This window comes from Melospiza georgiana, chromosome Z (assembly GCF_028018845.1).
Source record: "Melospiza georgiana isolate bMelGeo1 chromosome Z, bMelGeo1.pri, whole genome shotgun sequence".
NCBI lineage: Eukaryota > Metazoa > Chordata > Aves > Passeriformes > Passerellidae > Melospiza > Melospiza georgiana.
In genome coordinates this window covers 43,759,443-43,779,571 of record NC_080465.1, presented here as the reverse complement: position 1 = coordinate 43,779,571, position 20,129 = coordinate 43,759,443, and the positions used below count along the sequence as shown (strand labels likewise).

General features: G+C 37.4%; 1 protein-coding gene across 1 annotated transcript in view; it reads left to right on the top strand.

Moving 5' to 3' along the window:
- ARSB (arylsulfatase B) overlaps positions 1 to 20,129 on the top strand; it is a 62,538-nt gene that overhangs the window by 26,836 nt on the left and 15,573 nt on the right. Inside the window, exons 5-6 of the mRNA XM_058043740.1 lie at positions 3,483 to 3,726; positions 11,399 to 11,469. Coding sequence (XP_057899723.1) covers positions 3,483 to 3,726; positions 11,399 to 11,469 — 315 coding nt within the window. The remainder of the gene's footprint in view (positions 1 to 3,482; positions 3,727 to 11,398; positions 11,470 to 20,129) is intronic.

Genomic DNA, 20,129 nt, shown 5'->3' with positions numbered 1-20,129 from the left:
CATACATTCACTATATCTTCCACACTATTTCAGAATTTTTAATGAAAATCATATTTGATATTTGTCTCCAGCATAGAAATAATGAAGTATCATGCCTGGGGGAGGCTTGTGTTTTCAGCTGAAGTAGCAAGGCTGAAACTTTAATTCTAAGCAATCTTATAAATTGGGTCCACAAGGTGTAGGTAGCTTAATTCCAAAAGCTTTGCTCTGGAGACGTCTTCTGACATAAGATAGGATAAGTCATGGAGAGAAATGGTTACAAAAATGTATGATAAATAGTTCAGAAAATATTGTTTTGAAATGGATTTAGAATTGGATATGAAGCCAGTGTAGAACATGAAGGAGCAATAATTCCATTTGTCTCACAAACAGGTGGATTTTTAAGTATGTGTTTTAAACTAATGTGAGTTTCCACTTGGACTTGGAATTATTTCCATGTTTGAGATAGATGGGTAAAATAGCATAAGGAGTTAGTAAGGAATAACTTGTTTGGGAGAAAATGGAGTGGTTGTTCTTCCACAGATGAAGGATCTGTCTAGCCAGGAACCCTCTCACTATGGCAATTCTTCGTGGCACATGTCTAGGAAACTTTTGTGAAAACTTGCAAATCTTCAGCATTTGTGGCTGAAGAAACTCCTGCGACTGAGGTCATGTATTTTCATATAGGAACTATATACTTTTTTCAACTTTAACTTCTTCACTGACTTTCTGAACCCATGCAAGCTTTTGGCATCTGTATATACATCCACAGCTCTTGATTTAGAGGAAATGTACCCGAACACACACACACACAGAGCTGGTGCCCATCTTGTCTCTTGCTGTCCAGACATTATCCGGGAGGTAAAACCAAGATCCCAACAGCAATTACAGTCCTGAGTGGACTTTCTGTCAGGTCTGTACTCCATGCAACCAGTGGCTTCTTGTTTATTCCCTCTCCCTTTATTGTTTAGTAGTTAGCTTAATATTTTATTAATACAGATCCCATTGGGGTCTTTCATTGTTATGTAACCAACTCCTCTTTAACAAAATAACATTTCAGACTGTGTTGAAGGTGTCCTTGATAACATTTCAGACTGTGTTGAAGGTGTTGCTTACATGCAAGCTGCTAGTGACGCATCATTTACATTGTGCCTACCTAGAGAGGAAGCAGACCTTAATAATCAACCATCCTTCTCCCTCCTTCAACACTTTCTTGATAACTCAATCAAGAAATTACGCAGGAAGGAGCACTTGAACATAAATTCCTAAGGAAGGAAAAAGTAATGTTTTAGCAATGTGAGAATGAGCAACCAAATTAGGGGGATGAGCCTTGTTTAATATGTTCATTGTTTTTTAATTTGCATATCAGATCAACTATAAAAACAATTTTTCTCCCTTTTCTTTTAAACTTGATATATTATTAATAAAAGATACAAATTTTATTCAGAATGTATGTTAGATAGACTCCCTTTATCAGGGAAGTTATTGTGTAGAGAAACTGGCAGAATGTGAATGTTTTTAGAGAAAGCAAGGAAAAAGTATGTAACATAAAGATTTGACTGGAAGCCGAGAAGTGCAAATTTCTCTCTCCCTATTCTTCAGAAATACCACCTACTTCTGTAATTTCCTTGGTACTTTGTTGCTGGTAATCAGGAATTAGAAAAATTCTCTTGTACTGCTATTGAACAGACACAGACAGTGAGCAGTTTGTGATACAAAGGAGGTATGTGAAATGTTTAAGTTCTGATTCCTCTGTATGTCCAAACTCTGCTTTATTACAGTGTGCCTGTATTAAAAGTCGAATGCCTTTTATTCTAAGGCCACCAAAGGTTAAAACCTACTGAAAGCTGTCCCATGAGTATCTCTGACAGGAATTCCTGTTTACATTACGATAAGAAGGAATTGTTGAAACTGATTTTCGTGGTCTGACATAGTTCTTTTTTACATTTTTGTTGTAACTAGCAACTGCTTTAAATTCTCAGATCTCAGAGCTGAACATTGTTGTGCAAGAAATAACGGTAGCAGTCTTCATTAATTTCTTTTTAATCCAAAAATGCAGGAACATGGGCAACCCAACTGGAAACTAGTTGGGCCACAGGATGTTTAACACTTTTCAAATAAATTTTTTTGGCAAGCGCTTCATTTAGCTTAGGCTTCTGCCTTTCAAAGTTTTCACAGATATCCGTGGTTTATTCCCTTGTAAAACAAAAGTGCAGTAGAAAGATGTGGGGGTTTACCTTGATTCCTAATTAAAAGCAGAATTTCAGAATATACTGAGTTGAAAGGGGCTTGGAAGGGACCCACAGGCACTATTGAGGCCAACTTCTTGCCCTGCACAGAACCATCCCGCAGGATCACACCATGTGCCCAGGAGTATGTCCAAATGCTTATTGAACTCTTGTCAACCAGCAAGATAATTTTGTTCTGGTTACAGTGAAGTTCTTCTGTAAGGGGTTGGACTTCTTGTTTCTTCCCTGAAATTCAAGTTTTTTAATTAGAAAATACAATACAAACCTGTCAAATTGTACTGAATGTCAGTTCAGCAAATACTATTTGAAGTAATTTTAACCTCATTAAAATAGAGGAAAATTATGCTTTACAGAATTGCCAGCAATGACACTTCTGAGAACATTACGGTAGGTTTAAGCAAGAACAATTGTATAACAGTACTGATGTAAATTCAAAGAATCATTACTCTTAACTTCAAGGATCTGGGTTTTATCCTAAGCGTGCAAGATTGGTCAGAGAGAGTTAAAAAGGAGAGCATACCCTGAGCCATATTGAATTCATGTAGATATTTCTGTAGTCGTGGGGATTCAGCTTTTTCTGTAACCACCTTATAGGTTATTCTCACCAAACAAGAATTCAATTTCTGAATCACTTTAGTTATGTTAGTTTAAATTAATTTCATTAGGGCTTTATCATTCTGTCTGAGGAGAAGAAAGCCCTGTTTTGTCTAACCTTGTGTGTAGCTGCCTGAAAATATGGAAAAATCCCTGCTTTTAAAACTAGGTGTGTGAGTATTGTCCTGGGACTGGAATAACGGGTTTCTGTTTTAAGCGTAGTATACTGCTTTGGAAACCAATGTGTTCTGAGTACTAAGGATGGCATTGATAGCAACTCTTCTTGTGATCCTTAAATTAGTTGAAACTAAATGTTTGAAGTCTTTGGTTCTGAAGGCTTTGGATACCTAATGGTGTTTTGAATCATGGTCAGATGTCATTCTTAGCACAGTCTTTCTAAATTCCTGTCTTCTAGTGTAGGATAATTTCTGCCTAGTGATAGCTTTTCATTGATGTAATTTGTAGGTGTTAAAGTGTAACATGTTTGTTGCTTAGCCCTGAATGTTTGACATTATATGGACACCTAACAGCAGTATGCAAATACTCACTTGACACAGCTGTATTGTGAAAATATTTTTTCAAATGGATAAAAAGGTGTTGTGGGGAGGATTGTTCTGTTTCTTTCTTACCAAGAATTCTTTTTGTTTATTTGTTTTTCAGATAATGGAGGACAAACTTTAGCAGGGGGGAATAACTGGCCACTGAGAGGGAGAAAATGGACCCTCTGGGAAGGAGGAGTGAGAGGTGTAGGCTTTGTTGCAAGTCCTTTGCTGAAACAAAAAGGTGTAGAAAGTCATGAACTCATCCATATCTCTGACTGGCTGCCAACGCTGGTACACCTGGCCGGTGGACATACCAATGGCACTAAGCCTTTGGATGGCTTTGATGTTTGGAGCGCTATCAGGTAACTTTCATGTCAAATCACCATGTCATCATTCTGGTATGAGAAGAAGTTAATCAGCCCAGGAAACAGAACTGGAATGGGAGGGAAATATAACCTGTTCATTTCCTGTAAAAGAGGGAAGGTATAAATGCAGTCAATTGTGCTATCTATGAGAGAATCATCCAGGTAGCAAATGAATTCTGGTTGCAGATGCAAAGCCTTCATACAGCTTTAACTTGGTATTTTGAATTTTTCAGTATGAACACAACAGCTCACAGGCATGTGTACTTCTTCAAGAACATTCTGTGATCTTGAAGTAGGCTAACTGATTTTGCACAGCCTAGATTACAAGTTAGTAAATTTTATGGATCAAACCTGCTCTCTACAGAGCTCAGTTAGGTGTGTCTGCAGTACGCATCTGGAATTGGACATGTGGGAAATCTGTGCAGACATTAAACTCACTGAACATGGATCCCACTTTGATGGTTTGTTAGCTCAGTACAGGAATTGTCAGGCTGGCTCACAGAGTAACCATTTGCATAGACCTGTGTCATGCTGTCCAGTGTCTTGAAAAGCCTTTGAGATCGAGTACAAAGTACACCTGAGCTGGTTCCTGAAGGTTGTGATGGTGTGACTGATTCAAGCAAGCTGAAATACTCAAAAGCACAGTGCAGACATGCTTAGATGACTGGAAAAAGAGGCAACATAGCTCCAGCTGGGTTATTTCAATGTTCTTTTATTCCCCTAAAAAGGATTACAAAGTCCTTAAAAGCTAAGTTTCTGCAGAATTTGAAAGTTCTGTGACCAGCCTTTAGTTTTGCAAAAATTGTGTTGGTTTAAATTCCTTCGTTTCTTCATTTTCTGTGCTGCATATAATGTATGCATTGATAGAGCTAAATCCTGTTCTCTTCTTTTTAGAGGATATATTTTTTTAGTAGTTCTTTGAATATAGTTTCAATTCACATAAAAATAAGTAGGATGGAAAGTTCAATACTGCTAAAGCAGAATAAAAGGACTAACAATTCCATTTCCTACACACAATTCAGTTGAAGATTGGTGTTCTGTTTCTTTTGGTAGCCTTTGCTCTGCTTTTATAGCAGGTAGATCATACTATATTATGTGTGTTATCACCTTTTTTCCCCTTCTTTTTTTGTGTGTCGTAGTATCCTAGACTGGGAATTGCAAGAGTTAAAAGCAGTTCCTAAACAAGCATGAGCAGGTGTGCTGTCTGAGTTAGGGACTGAGATGAGAAATTGAGAGTTAGAGTAGGCAGATTTGAACCCATGTACCCATCCATGGATCAATCTATATGGATCTTGGAGTGAAAATGAAAAGCAAAACCAAACCATACCCCCTACACCTTCCCAGAACTAAACCCTATGTCTTGAGTTCAGAATTGGTTTGTCTATACCTGTAACATTACCTGTTTGAAGCTGGTAATCTTGATTTAATTCTTAGTGTTGCCTGTGTTTCTAAAGAGCTAAGTGGTGGTTTTCTGCAGTAGCTGGAGTTTACAGGAAGCTCATGGCCTTGTGCCCAGGTGTACTGTGTGGCTCTCTCCCAAGTGGAAGAAGATAACGATATGTATAATTGAGGCCAAGGATCATTAACTGCCAGGAAGGAATGGAGACTCCCATCCAGCCAGAAAAAGTAAAGTCTTTTACTTTGTTAGTGTTCCTGTGGGGAAACTTTGCATCAGCAAGATCCAGAGTACACCTACACCATAGACTTTTCTTCCAGCTACCATTAGAATTCCTGCCTACTTCAAGTTCAGTTTCAACCATGTATTTTTGCAATGGATTCATCTTCTCAGATCAGGTTACATCAGCAGGAGAGTTGTTGGGGAAGGATAAGTACAACTGTGCCAGCACGCTGCTGACATTTGCATTTCTGTCTTTGTAAAGGGAATGAATGCAATCTTTACTGGCACTGCCAGGGAACAGGTGACTACCAGTGTTTTTGGGTGAGTCAAAGAGAGGGTCTCTGTCTAGACAGGTAGCAAGTCAGGTTTTCTAACTGTTAGGCTATTCCTTGGCTGACCTTGCAGCCAAAATGTCAAATTTCACATGATTTTCTCATGTAATTGGGATAAATGAGTATATTAAATTTCATGACCATAATTCAAAAGGTCACTTGAATATTGGATAGCAAACAATGAAGACATAGTGCCCTTTTGGTGATATCTGATGAAAAGCTCAAATATGTTGTTTTTCTGGGACCAAATGACTCATAGTGAATGAAATCATAACTTGCTAAGATTCTAACTCATTTGAAAAAGGAAAATCAATCACTGTTTTACATCTCTTTTTTTTCAGTACAGTCTAATATAAATAAATGCATAAGCTTCTTGTGATTTTTTTCTGGGGGGAGGACACTTTAATCCTGAGCCTACTGGTTCATATGTGTGTAATCAAAAGGAAAAAGATCATAAAATTGGAACCTTGATTTAGGTATTCAAAAGAATATATGGGATGGTGCAGATATTATCAGGAGTCAAAAAATATTTAATCTATTTCAGTGATCTCTGTCTATTAATGATCAGTATTTTAAAAATGAGTTCTTAATATGATGTTCATGTAATACTAAAAGTGTAATCACATCATGCAAAAATTTATAATAAATCTTATACTACTGAAAATAGCTATGTATAAATATAATATACTATAGAAATAGGAATATATATTCAATAAACAGAAATTCAACATAAATTTTTAAATGCTTTCTGAAATTCTAGACCAAGATGAACTTTCTGTCATGACTTTAAATGACTGGTAGTCCAAATTGGGAATCACATTAACATGACAACAATTAATATTAAGTACTTGTGCAAAGTCTGCCCAGCGAAACACAGAGGCAGAGGATTTCAAGCCATCCACCTGGCATCCCCACACCATGATGTTTGTGAACCCATGGGCCCAGCATCTGTTGCTGTGGTACAAAGGTCCAGGGATGCCAGGTGTGAAGTCCTTCAAGCTTCTTCAGTGCTCTTCGTAGGTTTGGCAACTGCACAGGGGTTCCAGTCATGCCTGTTTGTGTCCTTTTGATACTGCATCTGTGTCCTCACTACCTCTGTGAGTCCCTGAGGGCCATCGCTGCTTAGCTTCCAGATGCCCCTGTCCAGTGGAACTGGCCTCGATGTGCTGGGGCTGTGCTGACGTGCTGGTCTAGGTTGTCATTAACATGGGTTGTTACAAGAGCCCTTTCCCTGCTCTCATGTCTATGATGTTGTCTTCACATGCAGATTTTACCACTCTTTCTCCATCCATACCTATCTTGGACTATTTTTCTCTGCAAAATTTTGTTGCAGCATGTAATTAAACCGGTACTATGTAATTTTTATTTTCTCCAAGTACATTTGAAATGAAGTGTAACTTCCTCTTTGATGTCTTTCACTTCTTTTTGCAAATAACTTAGCATGATGTCATTGTGTCAACCCATTTTTAGATAGCTGTCAGATCTTTCCAGTCTCAGGTATCAATATTTTATAAAGGTTCATAAATAAATAATAAATCATAGTATATTTCCCTACTATCTTGCCTTAGGTTATCATGGGTAAGACAGCAATATAGCTCTAAAACCCTGTATGTATTACAAGTAATTTTTGAAAATATGGTGATAATATCGCTGATAGATTTTACAAAAATGCAGTTGAGAATAGCAAGAATGGTATTAAAATGCAACCAGTCAAGGAGTCTAAATTGTACTGCATATTTCCAAGCAAGTATCACAAAAGGCAGTTGCATTTTTAAGAAACATCTGTTCTCCAGATGCTTACTACTCTATTGAAATAAAGACACTTGGCAAAGTAGTTTTTCTTTGGTTGATACATTTTTTTGATACATCTTTATTTTCAGCACTGAATATCTAGTGTGTCCATGCTCAGAGAAAGTATTTATTTTGCGTTAACAGAAAAATGTAATTGTGGACCACATGACACAGTCTGATAGCCACTGAGAGATTCAGGATTAAATACAGTACAAGTAACTATTATTTTCTCAAAGCTTATTATTAAGCAGAGAGTTTAAAATCTTACTTATATATTTTGTAAGGCAAGTTTTATAATGTTGAAATATCTTTTATAATGTTGAAATATCATAACTGATTGGGTGGAGTAAATGAAGTAAGATCAGCTTGAATTCTTCTCTACTGAATGGGAGCATTTATTTTAGAAACCAAACACCTGTTTTTAAAAAAATCATTGTTGTGATATAAATTAATACAGAAGAAAGAGCAGTGTAAAGCTGAGAGTATGTTCATTTCCCATATACTGAAATATAATCATTTTAGGAAAACATTAAAAATAAGACCTAGAGAAAATGACAAGGTTATAAAGACTCAGATTTTGCTTAGTGACACTGAGAATGTTTTTGTGCAAGACAAACACACTTACCCTGAAAAACCTTGGATTCCTTGCCAAGGACACCTTCTGGCTGTTTAAAAACAAAAGTAAAAGATTGCTTGTAGATCTTTGTTTGTGATCTCTAAGGAATAATAAGGCTTTTGGTATGTTTTAAGAACTTTGCAAATCAGAAGAATGAACTAGCTGATTCTCATACCATCACTGAAGTTAGGCCACATGCTTTCATTAAGCTGTTCTTACATAGAGGACTGTTTTGAAAACCAGCAGCTTTTAGCTATTTAATTAAATAATAAGGACATATCTTAATTATTCTACCATCTGACAGGGTAGAATAATAACCAGACAATATAAAAAGTTCCTTATGTTTAGGGGGAGGGATGACGTATTAGGATATTGAAGTCTAAAAATAAATATTCTAAAATTAAAGCATTGTTAGATATGGTTACCCAGGCAGTTACTAAAATACAAAGGCAGGTTTCCCTAGAGAATATTATTGCTTTGTTATTGTAGCTCTCCTGGCTAGACTATATTCCTGATGCAAAATACTCTTGCAGAACATCTGCCAAGGTGAATCTGTAGTTGCATTTGTCTCTCTGGGGGGTTTTGCAAATGGAAAGGAGGGCAGAGTTAAAGCACTTCCAGGGAAACGGATCTCTTTTACAGGCATAAATTTCCTATCTGCTGTCTCCAGAATGTTTTTTTCTGTTTTCCTGATGTTTTTTGCTGTGAGGCAGGTGGTGTTTTCAACATGCAATGCCAAATTCTTTGGGTATTGTTTTGTGATATATGCTGGTTATGAATATCCATGCTCTGTACAACAAGAATTACTGGGGTAGCACTCAAACTGAAAAGCAGTGCTGTACCATTGTAGTAGCTCCATGGAGCTTAATGCAGTGACGCCATAAGCTTCAGGGAGTAAATCTGATGATTATATATAAATCACAACCAAGGTACTAAGAACAGTATTCTATCCCGGAACAAAGATGGATTCAATAATAATGGCAACTGCTGCATGAAAAACTTACATTAATACAAGTATAATCTTTATTTTTTTTCATTCTATCAGCTGTAATGTAAATAGCCATGTTTAGTATATAATATCCACTGTCCATGTTAAAATTTATAAAGGAAGTTACCTTCAGTCTGCTTGAACACTATGAATATATTTGGCATAATCATAGACTCATATGGAATCATAGAATAGGCTGGTTGAAAGGTTATTTAGGCCAACCCTCATTGCTTTAGACAGGGACATCCTCAACTAGATCAGGTTGCCCTAAGTCCTGTTCATCTGACCTTGAATGTTTCCAGGGATGGATCATCTACTACTTCTCTGGACAACCTGTACTATTGTTTCACCACCCTCATCATAAAAAATTTCTTTCTTATATCCAATCTAAATCAACTGTCCATCAGTGCAAAACCATCACTGTTTGTCCTGTCACAACAGGCCCTACTAAAAAGTCTGTCCCCGTCTTTCCTGTAGGCCCCCATTAAGCACTGAAATGCTGCTGTGAGGGCTGCCCAGAGCCCTTCTCTTCTCCAGGCTTTACAAGCCCAACTTTCAGCCTGTCCAGAAAGGAAGGTGCTCCAGCCCCCTGATCATCTCTGTGGCCTCCTCTGGACTCCCTCCAGCAGGTCCCTGTCCTTGCTGTGCTGTGCCCCCAGAGCTGATGCAGCCCTGCAGGTGGGGTCTCAGCAGAGCAGAGCAGAGGGGCAGAATCCCCTCCCTGCCCTGCTGGTCACTCAGCACTGTGTGAATACTGAGCAGCACCGTAGGAATACTGAATATATAGAGATGAGAAGTTACTTAATTGTGCTGTATTTGACTCTGGTAGAAGATACTGGGTTACTTAGCATAACTCTGGTGGTTTCTTTCTTTTAAAATATTCTGTAAAATGTAGATACAGCTCAGAAACTGAAAGAAAACCTTCCCAGTTTTTGCAGTTATTGCAGAGTCAATCACAGGCTATAAATTTGAAACCTAGTTTAACTTTTGCTAACTGGTTCTTGTTACTGTTACCTATGAACAGATGGTGAAAGGCACACTTGAACACATCTGTCAATGGAGCACATAGAGTTTATTAAATCTAAGATAAAATTTGTTTAAAGAAGGCCAAGCATTCTTAAATTAGGAGTGTGACTACTATATACACTTGGCGGGGCGGGGGGCACAGTTAGCCTTTCACCCACACTTTGGGAAAACCCATTTTTGTGGCAGTTTCTATACATTGAATTACTAAAATTGTAGCTTAATGAATGTAATTCCTCTGTATTAATTACAATACTATATTACATGAATACATTTAATCTTTTAGTTCTTCTTGATAGTTTGGTATTCCCTCAAAATGTATCATCCAGAAATGTTTTTAGAAATGTAACAGAAAAATATTATTTTGTTTGCTACTGCAAAATTTAACTTACAGGTAAATACTGTTTAATAATATACAAAATAACTATAAAATAGTTAAATAGTTAAATTAACTATAATTTTTCTTATGTCTCCAATGAGTTTTATATTACCTGAGTTATTATTCTTAATGTCAGGAAGCTTAGGGGCCCTGTTTGAGTTTTTTGTGTCTTAAGTTAAGCTCCTTAATGAAAGAAAAAGCAATTTTAATTATTTGGAAATTTTTGAGAGGATGTATTTAGGTTCACTGTCAAATAATAAGTTATTGTCGTGTCCTTGTGTAGACATGTTTCTTTCTAATTATGTCTTCCTACTCATGTTGCCCTTTATAAGGAGTAAATTTCATTTACTCAGTTTTTTAGGTCTGGGATTTACTTAGGTAAGAAAATTTATGGATAAGTTCACAGGCTTATTCCTCACCATCTCTATATACTGAATGGCTAGAAAATGAAGGATTATTTTCTTTTGTAACACAACAAGATTATATGTATCTAAATAATCCTAGTGACCTCAATCAGAAATCAAAGGCGGTTTTCTTGTGGGATAGCAATGTTTGTGGCACCCAGCCATAACGCTTCCAGCACTTGTTCAGATAAGCAGAGAGCATAGCAAGTGCTATGCCAGCTTATGCTGTGAAATTTGACTCTTAAATTTGGTTTTTGTAAAACCCTGCTTTGGTAGGGCCAATTCTGTACTCAGTAAACTTATGAATAATCTAAATAAACACCACTGAAGTTAGGGAAAACTTGTAGAGGCAAAGGTTGTTGCTGCTCAGAAGGAGTATTCAGATTAAAGTTGATAGTAATAAATTCGAAGTTATGAGCTCACTCACTATTAAGATGACAAAAGCATTAAAATAAAGGATGCAGAATCCTAATAAGCTACAGAAGGTGATTAACCTTTCCTTTTGAAATCTCTCTTAGTGAAGGAAGACCTTCTCCCAGAGTGGAACTGCTGCATAATATAGACCCCATGTTTGTGGACGATTTCCCATGTGAGTATGCTGAAGATTTATTAAACACAGTTTACCTTCTGAAGACTTCTTGTCTTCCGTAAGTGAAGTATTTTCTTCCAGGTGAAACAAAATACAGTAGGATGCCTTTTGTTTCTAAGTAAATAGCCTTAAAATACAGAAACATCATTCCCTGGATGGTGTACGTTCTTCAACGTGATCAGCATGGGCTTCCTGTTTCATAGAGCTCTGAAACACTGCTGAGTAATGAATAAAGTACTTTGGAACATGGAAATGTTGAGGAGCAGCTGTGTGTCTGAGGTGCACAGTGAGGCACACTGCCAACAACCCTTTCCAAACCCTCTCTCCAAAGTTCCAAATGAACTGCTCGCCCTAATACATCTTGATACAACTGTATAATATGACCTTGCAAATGGAAAGCTTGAGTTTGTGAGGAACTGAGAAGTTCCAAGCTGTGTGATTGCTTTTGTTCCATAATCATGTGGGTTGGATCCCTAATGCCACAATCACATGAATTGGAGCTGAACTTTGCTAATTCTGTAGCTCTTTTTAAGCACCATCTGTTTTATGATTCAACATTACTAGTTTGCTAAAGCCTACAAGCTTTTCAGGCAGACATTTTTTTTATACAGAACATTGGAAGAGGTCCCTTCCAGTGTTTTTATAGCATTTCTGTATTTCATTATATGAAGAAGTAAATCCAGGCAGAGAAAAAGTAGTGCAATGGAGACAGCGATCTGTTGCCTGCAAGACAAATACATGTTGTGCTGCAATAACTGGATGGAAATGGGTAAGATGGCCATGTGCCATGCACATCTGGTTCTGTGACTCTTTTCTGAGAAGGAGCAACATTGTCCCTATCTAATGCTGACTGGGCAGCACTGCCTGCAGATAGTTCCTACATACTGATTGAATTAAGGTGTAGCTACTCCAATTTCCCTTCAGAAAATGCTCAGTGAGTCACAGAATTCCTGTACAATGTTATGCCCTGGTGATGTATTCTCAGGCCTACTTCAGAGACAGTATTTTCCTTGTGGGAATAGCCTGTGATTGAGTTGCTTGAATAGACAAATTCCTGGATTAAGCAGATGGGGGACAAGCAAAGGAACTTTCAGGAACCTGAACTCTTAGCAAATGTGGCCCTAAACTGCTTCCACGATGCAGTGCTCTGATGATCATTCACTGTTTGCTACATGTATTGCGTCCTTAGTTGTGTGCATTGTGTGAAATGTGGGTGAGTGGGGCTGGGGGTCAGGAGCTGTAGTTGGTGTGACTCTTTTCCTGCATAAGATGCAGTTTTGAAGAATCAGGAACAGAGGAGGTTATATGCATGCCTGTAAATTTACAATGTTTTTATGCGCCTTTCAAAACTGCAGTAATTAAAAACAAAAATTGAGCTCTTTGCCAACATGTTCTTATGCACCATATAGAGTTTCCCTGTCTCTTCTCAGCACAGGCCTATTCTTTCAGCAAATTACTTTGTGCCTCCTAGTGAAATTATGCTTTGTCATATAAGGATTAAAATTTCTATTTAATAGGCCTGAGTTCTATTTAAGACTGAGTTATTAGGAGTAATTGGATATGTATGTAAGTCAGCTGATTTTTACTTGCTGTCTCTTTTTCATTTATTGAAACTGAATAATAAGTTTAGAATTAATATCTAGAAAAATTATGCTAGTGTCTCTATTATGAATAGATTAGTGAGACACAAAACTTGGAATATACAAGGATTTCAGATTTTCAGCAGTCATGGTTCTCTTCATGTTTTGTTGGTTTCCTTTTTTTTTTTAAGTATCTTAAACTGTCCATGCACTCTTTATGTCACCAAGATGATTAACTGTGTCACTCTGCAGTCTTGCTCTTTCCTTGACTGTTTTGTTTCCATGTCATAACTTTTTTGACAGTGGAGTACTCTTTTGCCTATGGTGCTAAAATGCATGTTTGCAGGTTTTGCTGGGTTCTTTCTAAACTCTGGTTTATGCATATTTTTCTGTTGTTCTAGTCTGCTTTGAAAAATCACATTGCCTAAATCATCTGATGTCAGATGAAATATTGCTATTATTCTAATACTTTCTTTTTCAATTAAATATCAAGATTCTGTTAAATGTAACCAAAAAAGGAGTTTTCAGGTTGTTGTGGTTAATCAGGCAAGAAGACAGTACTGTTGTAATTGGGCAAATGTGGAGCATTAACTTACTATTTTACCTGCACTCAGGGCAAGTTCAGTGTTCCTGAACTCTTGAGTGGTTTTGTCTATAATGTATACATTCTTTCACCATAATATATTTTTATTTAATGGATGCATTTATCTTCATCTCTATCAGAAAAATATTATTTTATATATATATAGTTAGTAGCATGAACAATGGGATGCCTTATGTAATTAATAGGGGTTTTAAACTGAAACAGGAAAACTGAGCTTTGTTCTGTTCAGATTTTTTTACACCAAAATAAGCACTTCTTCAAGGAAGAATTTGTGCAAAAGACATTAATTAGTTTAGTGACCAGTCAACTGTTACAGCCAAATTTTCAACAGCATGTTAAATTAAAGTAGTAAGACGCGATGTCTTAATTGCAGAGCTAGCAATGTCTCTGCTGCTGTGGTCTGTTAGCACTGACCTTGGGCTGTGTGTTTATTTACCACTTGTGGGGTAACAGTGTATATTCAATTTCTCAGACTGAGCGCTGGTTTCTGATCTCTGAGCATCAGCTGGCCTTACTCCAGCAGATCTGATGAATCTGCCGATCAGCATCTGCTTACCTTTTTTCAGGACCTGATGTCCAGTGGCAAACACTGTAGCCCTGCAGTAGTCTTTTATCAAGTACTGCATGTCTCCTATTGTTAATAGTAAAGAGCACAAGAGGAAAAACACTGTAAAATAGTTTGTCTGCAGTTCCATTCTACAAAAAAATGCTTAGGTCTTATTTCACTGACTCCTTCAAGTAGATCATCTTTTTCAGAAGGCAGACTTCTTTCATTGAAATATAAACTTTTCCTGTGGTCTGACACACATGGACAGTGTTTTAAACTTCATTTTTTTTCATATTTAGTGCTAAAAAAGGCAATTCTCTCCCTGGCCACAGACCTTGCCTGTAGCCTCCCTCTGACTTGTGGCAGCCCAGTGGAGTGGTTGGAGTTAAAAGCAAGTTTTTCTCTTTACAAACTGATCTGGTATGTGGTGCAGACCTGCAACTATGTACTCACGTAAGAGCATACAGTGGAATAAAAAACTAGGATGTGATCTCCAAAACTAGGATGAAAAGAGGGGTGGGTTGTGGCCTTTGGTGGTTGGAAAGCCTCTCTGGTGGTGAGCTATTGCCAAGATGGCCAGCCTGTCCTCTCCCTTTCCTCTATCCTTCCTCCTTCACTTGTGTTAGATGTAGAAATCACATGGTAACAAGATGATTTTTCTGCTAGATCAGCTTTCAGATTGTTTTGGGTAGCCAGTGAAAAGAGGAGGAAAGGTTTCTACCACATCAGTGAGCTGAATCAACCTGCCCTGTAGCTGTGTGACGAGCAGCAGAGGATCAGTGTGTGGTTGGTAGCAGATAGAGGGTCTGGCCACAGGACTCACTAGCTGAGATCAGTTCTGACCACGTTAGGAACCTCAGCCAGAGGCAGTAGTTTCATGGAGTTCAAGCTAGTAGGCTGCTGCTGCTACCACAGAGGATATCCTGCCTCCCACAGTGCCTCACCACTGCTCCCCTTTCTCGTGGGTCACCAAAACTCCTCACAGAGCTGGGCTATGAACCAGGTCAGTATACTGGTTCAGATTTTAATAATCTGTTTTTTCCTCCCTCTGGATGTATTGCTGGATAGCCAAATGCTCATTTTGGCACAAAGACTGGGACTAGAAGGAGTTTTGAGGGACAAGTGAGACTGATTCCTTTGGCTCTGAAATTAAACCGTGAGGTTTCTGTTTCATGATACATGATTAAGTGATCCAACAGGTTTCTGCTGGGGATGAGCTTTACCTTCTCCCCTCCCCTTTCCCAGACACACACTCTTGGTGCTTATTTTGCATTCATTTTGGCATTTGGATACCTCTGTGAACTGATCCAACTTGCTAGCTTGGTTTTCCTCTGTCATGTGGGTTGAATCTGCAGTTTGGAGGGGCTGATGGATGCCAGCAGCAACCCAAGGTGGGGCAAGGAGGGTGTGTGGTTGGAAGAGGGGAGGCAGAGGGGGAGGCAACCCTCCTAGTCTGGCTGCTTCTGGAACAAGAACCCCATGGGGAAGGAGTGGGAAACCACATCTTCTGGCTGAGCCTTGCTAAACCAGTCTGGTGAGCTCTGCAGATGGAGCTGGACCCACACACCTCAGAGATGGTTGCTTCTCTCCCTCCCTACTAAAAGCCATTGCGTTCATCTTTCTGATTGTTTCTTCATCACACTGTTGATTTTTTTCAGAAGTGATGAACATACATCTCAATTGCCTGATCTCAGTGGAGACTTGTAGTTTACTAGAGAGTTCACCATTATGTAAATTTGCTATGAAAAATTTACTGTCTTTCAGATTTGGGTCTGGAACATCCATATTTTCTGTTAGGTTTAAGGATTCAGTAGTAAAATAAGAAAATTAAAAACAGAAAGCTGAAATTATGTTCAAAGTATAATTTTCTCTGTAATGTATAGGTTAAGAAAGCACAAATACAATGCATAAAGTAACCTAAAAATTGCATAAGTAAAAAACCAGATTTACATGCATTTGAAGAGAAAAGAATCAAAATTGTTTTGTCCCATTTTTGTGAATTTTTCCTTAAAAATAAAAACATAGCCAAGTGTTTGATGGTTTGGCAGCTGTGAGGATGACATCAGCCCCTCCATTGGGAAAGATCTCATCTTTTAAACAGCCTTATGGCATTTCATCAAGTTTTGGTGATTCAGCTAAATTAAAACCCAATTGGTTTTAAGTCTCAATTCCCCTAACTGCTAAACCAAACCTATTTTTGACCACAGTCATTGCTAGATGGCCCGTCTTGAAGCAGCATTGAAACTTTATATCACACAGAAGGCAATTTTATTTTGAGAATCAAAACTAAATGACATGCTGAAAGGAAATGTACCCTTTAATTCAGAGTTGTTAATCAGAATCTGTCAGTACACACTGTATTAGCTTTAATCTGACTTGCTAAATTTATTAATAAATTTGGTGACTTTCACAAAATCTTGTGGACTACATGTGTAACATCATTTTCTCTTCAAAAATAACTTGAATTTATTTAAATTAGAAAGATGTATTCAAAATAAATATCTTTTGGGTGGCATTGGATTAGGCTGAAAAAACTTTTACCTTTATTTAAAATTCCAGACTTAACCGTAAACTAAAACTCAAAGGCATAATTACAGTGTGGATTACTAATTGTAGTCAATTTATTTAGAAGATATGTCTATTCAGAGGGAGACATCCAAAACAGAGAACTTGTAAAAACATTTTGTGATTTTCCTCCAAGCCTTTATTTGCCTAGAGCAAAATTAATCAGTTTTTACATTGCTCTCCTTGACATTTGAAAGAAGGCATTACCTCATATATTGCGCTAATAATTGCCAAAATAAATAATTGCTTATAAAGGGCTAGATCTGCTCTATGCAGAATGAACATATAATATATTACAATAGGGAAATCTTTTCTCTTCTGGGACTGATATGTCATTTGTGGATATTAAAATTGTATTATAATGCCTGTAGCATTATGTATTATATCCATACATATACCATAATGATTCATCTTAATTAAGGAGTAGACACTCCAGGGTCCTCTATGTCCCATTTATTACTCATTTTGGCCAGGTAAAAGATGATTCCTGAGAGTTTGTAGGACAGAAATTACTTTTTCTCCAGTTTTTTTACTGATGATCTAGGTTGTTTAGAATTATTTAACAAAAAGGGGAAAAAAAAGAAAAATAAAGTGGGAAAAGGGGTTTGTCATAATGGAGCTAGTCAGTAGCAGCAGAAGATGCATGGATGAGTGTGCTGGGTGGGTGTTGAATGGGATACATACATTCCTGTCTGTGACAGGCTTAAGACACAGAATCTACTCTCGAGTCAAAATCTTTGCTTGTCCCAATTACCATTTTTCTGCAAAATTGTACATGTGCATGCTAACCTTCTGGACTCTGTCATCTTCCCATTTCAAGAAAATTGTCGTAGGAAGGGGACCAGGACACCAGATGGTTCATCACAGGTCCAGTTTATTGAAAAAAGCATCAAACACTTATACAGCAAATAATAAGCTTATGAATATTCTGTAAGCCAAGCAATCTATTGGTTAAACTACACCATTAACTCTTCCTCATTCCTTAGGGGTTACATCTCTCTTTTCTCATGTCTCTTTCACTATTTGTTATCATACTACAGCTAGGCCCAAGGACACACTATCTAGCAGGTGCAGAACTTGGAATTAGCCACGGTCTTGTACTTTTCCAGTCTATAATCAGCTAAATTTCCCAACAGAAAATCATATATTGCAATGACCCCCTGGAAGTTTGTAAGGCAGGAGTTGCCAACATAGGACCCTGGATCCCTCAGCCACTCCATGCAGTGTGTGTTATGCTAACCTGCCAATTTTGGGCAGAGCTCAGCTCCACTCCTTAATGGGAGGCTGCTGTTCCAGCTACCTCTGCTACCATTCACATCAGAGATAAGTGGTGTTTTTCTTTTAGCTGTCAGCTATGTGAATTTCTGGGGTGTAGCTCTTACTGTCAGGAAGTTTGGGCTGTGGTTCTGCATTGCTTTGGCTCTTAGCCCATCTGCATCTTAGCATGAACCATCCATCTCTGCAGTATTTAATATTAGAGGGTTGCATGTTTGGTGAGCCTAATAAATACTAATCTCCATGTTTCCTCTGGGATGTAGATAATCTTTTTTAGAATTTCAAAATGTTAGGTCACTTGATTAGGTGTGTAATGCAAGTATCATGACAGTATCAATCCAGAAATCCCTCTAAACTGCTTTTTTATGCTTCATTGTCTTCTATAATTATTTGCACATAATGCTAACATTTTATGTTTTTATGCAAGTCTTGATGTAAATGGTAGCTTACATTTTTCAAATTAAATATCTCTGAGCCTTAAACCTGAAATATTTTAACAGAGCACAGGTTGTTAGAGTAGCTGTTCAGTTCTCTTTACCTTCAACACAGCATTCTTACAGTGATGCAGGGTGTTTCACATATAAGGCCATCACAACAGGACTTCTCTTCAATAAGTCGTAAGTTCTGTACAATCAGTAAAAATTTGTTTCCTAGGAAAAGTAAGATTTTGATTTTTGTTTCCCTTATTTTCCCATTGGAAGTGAAAGTTTAACATTTCCTTTTTCTGTCTCTTTTTGTAATGTTTAACATTCTAGACTATAATATTAAGTTTGTTCTTATTTAGAATAACTTTCTTTTTTTATTCTGTGGTTATCTAAGAATGTAGTAACTGTATAAGTGATTCACCTAGATGATGTGCCCTGGGATTTTTTGCTGCCCTTAATGATTCTGGATTTAACTCAGTTGTTTGTATGGTGTGGTATTTTTGAAAAGAAATAATATATTCTAAAAGAAAAGGCGAATGCTTGAAATGTCTACTCTTGTTGAAGTTAAATATAATATGTATTTTGAAAGGTGAGATACTGAATATGATATTCTAGTATAAATCTTTCCTTTGGAATCAAATGTTGCTATGATAAAAATGGCATTAGAAGTAATAATACTAGATCTAGATCTTCATAGCATTTAACTAAGTGAATTAAGATAGGTGAGCTTCACTGTATAAGTTTGTGTGCAGCACAGCTCTGCTCCTTGTCAACAAGATGTCAGGAAGTTATAGTGTCTCACGGCTCATCCTCTTTTTAAGATCAGTATTCTGTTCTTTCTCCCAAGATTAAGGTCAAGGCTATTCCTCAAATGTTTTTATTTTATAAAAATAAGAGAAAGACTCAGAGTTTTGTAGAAAACCCATTATTGCCATAAAGCAGCGAAAGGTCACAAAATGTCTTTCCTCAGTGAGGTGCAAAGCCCTTTATTTCTTTGTTAATTCATTGTCACAGTGTAGGTTGGAAGAGCTCTTGACATTTCCAGAGTTTCCTTTTTGAGGTGAAATAATTGCTCTACACATCATGGTTCAAAAAAAGACGAATCAGTACGAAGTACATACATGCAATGGTCTTGTAAGCTCACAGAGCCATCTGCATTTCAAAGTGGCTGTACGAAGATTGTTCTTCCTTCTGGCATTATTTCATGAACTTTCACATTAATTAAGGCATCAGAACTACAGATACTTGTGTAGCTTCAGAAATGCACCTTATAAATGGAATAAGCCAATATAAAGGTTCTATTTCTATAACTGAAATAGAAAAATAACTTTCTACTGTCTATGAGCTATCTTTCAGACAACACTGTAGAATAAGTATTTTATTCACTACAAATATGAAGGAAAAATTGTCGGCTTTAGAAGACTGAGCAGAAGAGCAAAAATGAATTTACTTTATCTGGGTGAAGACATAAAAGTGTAGATGGAAGAAGGTGCCTCAAGTGACTTCAAGCCTTTTCAAAATATGTGCAAGACCTTCTTTCTGGTGAGGAGAATTTTCTGTCTGCTGTAGTATAGACAATCATCTAAACCAGCAATCCACTGACTGCAGCAGGCCTAGAAATAGCTGTGAAGGACTTGTTCCGCTCTCCCTTTGATAAGTGTTTG